The 4,028-nt window shown below is 38.6% G+C and overlaps 1 protein-coding gene across 15 annotated transcripts in view; it reads right to left on the reverse strand.

Annotated features, from left to right (window-relative positions):
• Window positions 1-3,564, reverse strand: part of LOC109891850 (transcription factor COE1-A) — a 105,375-nt gene extending 101,811 nt beyond the window's left edge. For 8 of the 15 annotated variants that reach the window (XM_031826958.1, XM_031826949.1, XM_031826956.1 and 5 more), the window contains exons 1-3: window positions 2,806-3,563; window positions 1,897-2,053; window positions 889-952 (exon numbers count right to left, since the gene is read on the reverse strand). In XM_031826958.1, the coding sequence (XP_031682818.1) occupies window positions 889-952; window positions 1,897-2,053; window positions 2,806-2,939 (355 nt within the window). In that variant the 5' untranslated portion in view covers window positions 2,940-3,563. Of the gene's footprint in view, window positions 1-888; window positions 953-1,896; window positions 2,054-2,805 lie in introns of all 15 variants that reach the window. The other 7 variants (XM_031826953.1, XM_031826961.1, XM_031826955.1 and 4 more) reach the window with 2 other exon arrangements.
• Window positions 3,565-4,028: the final 464 nt, after the last annotated feature.

The raw sequence follows: 4,028 nt of genomic DNA on the forward strand, positions 1-4,028 counted from the left end.
AAAAAACATTTTGGCAAAATAAAAATACAAAAATTACTCAAATATGCATATAGCCTATTTCCAAGCCAATAGAGACAACTGAATAGGCATAAGTAATGGCACAATATATTATATATTGTGCAATGGGTTATAGCCTATTCATCAATGAATCTAAAAGATTCAAGGTTTTGCTCGACACACTGTTAAACCTCGCAATGTGAAGGCAACGATGAGAACGCGACCATTTCAAACTGATCAAGTAAACAGCATAGGACATAACACCAATAACACATTGCATACATAGAAACACAATAGCTAGACGGGAACCTAAAAACGGTCCGTTTTTTTTTTACAGTGAGACGAATAGCTGCTAACGGGGGGCCAAATTATAAACTAACCAAGCAGGGCCATTATGGACAACGTATACTATGGGCTACAATACATGCTCGCAGGTATAAGAAATAACAAGCGCAAGACTGCTTATAGCCGGAAATATTGAATTATGATAACTGTTAAGAAAAGACAATTCAGGACATGAAATTCAGAAAGGCATAGAGTTTAATTAGGCTACTCCTTCACCGGGCAAGTATTATTATAGCAAACGTTTTACTTTCTTTTACTGACAGTATAGGATACCTATTTCTTCAGGAGCAGACAATATAGTAATGATTAAAAAATATAGATACAAAATTAAACTTTTGATTAGCCTGATAAAATGCATGACGTGATCTCAAATAAACGCAAATATGACCTCAGTGGCAAAACCGACACTAAATTGCACCTGGTGTTGTTGTTTCTGTAGAATTCCATGCAAATCGTGTTTGTGGTAGCCTATGTGTCCGCTTCCTGCGACTCAGAACATAAGCATAACATTGCCTAGAGGAGTGTTGACCAATGTTTTACACTTACCATTACTGTAGAGAAGTTGCAGTCTGTAGTGTATACCATTGTTGGTCTTTTCTCCAGTGGATTCCTGTAAATGAACAGATTTAAAGTGATTGAACTCATTTGATTCAGATCCGATAAGATGGACATTGGTGCGTTTCTGTTGAAATTAGACTGCGATATCAGAAATAGGCTAGTACATTGAATATGACTCGGTAAAATGTTGCATTGGCAAAATGTAGCATAATTATTCTACACATACATTTTTAATGCTTCAACAATTACTTAATTGAACGGTATATAGAACTGTATAGAAATTAGCCTCTGTTTTCATGGCTGAAAGGGAGCAAAATCTAATAAAGATATTGAGGTAATTACTTAATGTAGGCCTAGTGCTACTAGAGAAATACACGGTGGGTTTATTGGAAATTACATGGATAATTTGTCGAACAAGCGGTTTTATTTATTTGAGCTTTATTATTATTTACTGAAATATACAAAACCCACCATGTATGCCCCCCCCCCCCAAAAAAAAAACATTAAGCAGTAGTACTTAATACTGAAATGTTGTAAGGAGAAAAACACATTGAGTTTAATTTCATTAAATAGGCTACTTTATATTATTTTAAACAAGTAAACCTCTAGATAAAACAGAAATGATAGGCTATAACTTATCAACTTCAAAATGCAAGTATTATTCTCAAAATATGTTAGTATTATTATTATTCTTAGTATTAATATTATCGTAGCTAGTATTATTAAGTATGTTATTATTATTTGGATACCATTTTATTCAGCTACTATTTGCCTATTATAGCCTACAATTATATTAACACTGGAAAGGTTTATAAAGCTTCGCAAAATAAATACACAGGTTTATGGTTAGGTTGAATGGGGTTGTAATTTTAAATTAGAATAATCTGATACATCTACGTGGTAGACTAATTATAGGCCTATAATATTGTCAAAATGTGGATGTGGGACAATTCAGTGCGTTCGAGAAGATGCTAAAATATTTAAAATATCACTCACCTTTTCCTTCTCGACAAAACCGAGGAAAGACGTCCTTTCGATTTCCACTGGTTGTCCTTGTCTGTCATATAGAGCCAAAACGAAGTGAAAGAAATTGGATTTCCGAAGATTTGACGGCGGTTGCTTCTCAAAGTGAGCCCGGGCAAGACCCACTCCACTGTGGATAGACATGCAAGGGGTAGTCATGTTAGGGAATCAGCCGACTTAAACGTATGGAAATAATAGTTGCCCTTTAAGAGTCAAACTTCTTAGCCTTAGAATTAAACGTGTGTATTGCTCGTTTACACACACAAGTCATTTTCATAATCTGCGAAGCGAACCTTTTGATATTCTATTATATATTGTTCTACCGGGCTCATTTTAAACAAATAGCCTAATTTGGAAAATTAATGTAGCCTATAGAAGTGGCCTATTTTATGGTGATGTGTAGTTGATATGCCTGTTACATATTCTAGGCTTTTGGATCTTCTAACAATTAATTGATAGCCTACTCGAGAACAATACACATATTTCTATGCATGGCCAATTTATTACCATGTTTTTATTATCATAATATCATCGTTAGCCTATTATATTCTAAATATGATGTCTCTTATTTGAACTGTTCTGTAACTAAACTAAACCATTACGGATTGTTGTAGACTTTGTCCAATTAACAGTAGAGTATAGAAGTCATCCATTATGCTAAACTCTCAATTCTACGTCCATGGTGAAGGGATCGATTCTGCGGGGGAAGAAAACGTGAACATTTCTTCGATCACAAAGCGTGTAAAGCTAAACTGCAAATGTAGAGACAAAAAAAATAGGTCCCTTGAAAATATAGCTTTCCAAAACAGTGTGGACCATGGACTATCCGTGCGCTGGTAGAGTCCTCGCACCGGGAGGAAGATGCTGTCTCCGGCTTCTTACCTTTGAGCGGCGGTGTTCGCATCCAACACCCCGGCTCCCTGCATCCATGTCCGAACTGCGTTCATACCGGATCCGATGGGTTCCTCTTTCAAACTACTCCCACTCCTCTGGATGCTCTCCTGAATCCCAAACATGAAAAAATCGCGCTCCCTCTCTCCGTTTGAGTGTCCCAAAATGTGTTTTCTCTAATCACAGGTAAAAGAGGGTAACAACGTGGGCGCGAGCTAGTACTGGGTCCGCGTTGATGCCAGTGACAGTCTGTCTGTTTACTTCAAACCAAGCGAAAAAGACGAAAAGAGTCCAAAGACGACTTATCGAAATCCAGGTGTGTCAGAGACGAAAAGCACTTCAAACAGTGATAAGAAGACAAACGAGCGAAACGCAAGACAGTGCAAATTAACAGAATCTCACTTGAGGTTTTGACGATATCCCCCCGTTTTAAAGAGACTTGCTCTGTGTGCTCTGGTATCAACTAGAGAATGGGATCAACTAGAGCTTTCAGATTGTGCTAGATCAAATGGCATCAACCCCTGACAAGTTTTTTTTCTTCTTCCCTTTCTCTCTTTGTTTTCCTTTTGCAGAGATATTCCCTGTCAAATGGAAATGAATAAGAAATTGGAAATCAAGAAGAGGAGGACCCTTGTGGCTGCCGATCCCGTGTTGTTCCTCTTGTTAAAATGGGAGTGATTTGTGTCCCTTCCCAAAGGAATCCTATTTGACTATCTCTGAGAACTAAACACAAGCACACCAACCCCAGAGGGAAGAGGGAGTGACTGTTAGAGGCGGGCCGCCCCAAACAAAGACGAGCCCAGTGTCAGATCCGCCCAACCACAGCTCCTATCGCCTCATTAAAGGCCGCCCCTTCCCTTACCTCCACGGCACCTTACCGTCGCACTCTCAAAGCTAAGAGAGTACCCAAAAGGAGCTTTCGGAGACAGTTGGCTAAAGATGACTCCATGCCGAAAATTTGGTCACATGAAGTGAAGCGTATAGCGAGAAAATTCAAATTCGTTCCGATATGTCTTGAGAACGTGTCTGACTGTGTAGCCACCAGTGGGACATGTCTACGCGGGTCTTGATACGTTTCTTATTATGGGAAATACTACAATAAGTTTTTTCTACTTTGTTCAATATAGAATTATCGGACTTTTGGTGCCCTGGGTATCATGCGCTATTTTACGCATAGAGGCTCTCACTGTGACCACAGTGGAGAGTGGAGTGGA

This window comes from Oncorhynchus kisutch, linkage group LG6 (assembly GCF_002021735.2).
Source record: "Oncorhynchus kisutch isolate 150728-3 linkage group LG6, Okis_V2, whole genome shotgun sequence".
Lineage (NCBI taxonomy): Eukaryota > Metazoa > Chordata > Actinopteri > Salmoniformes > Salmonidae > Oncorhynchus > Oncorhynchus kisutch.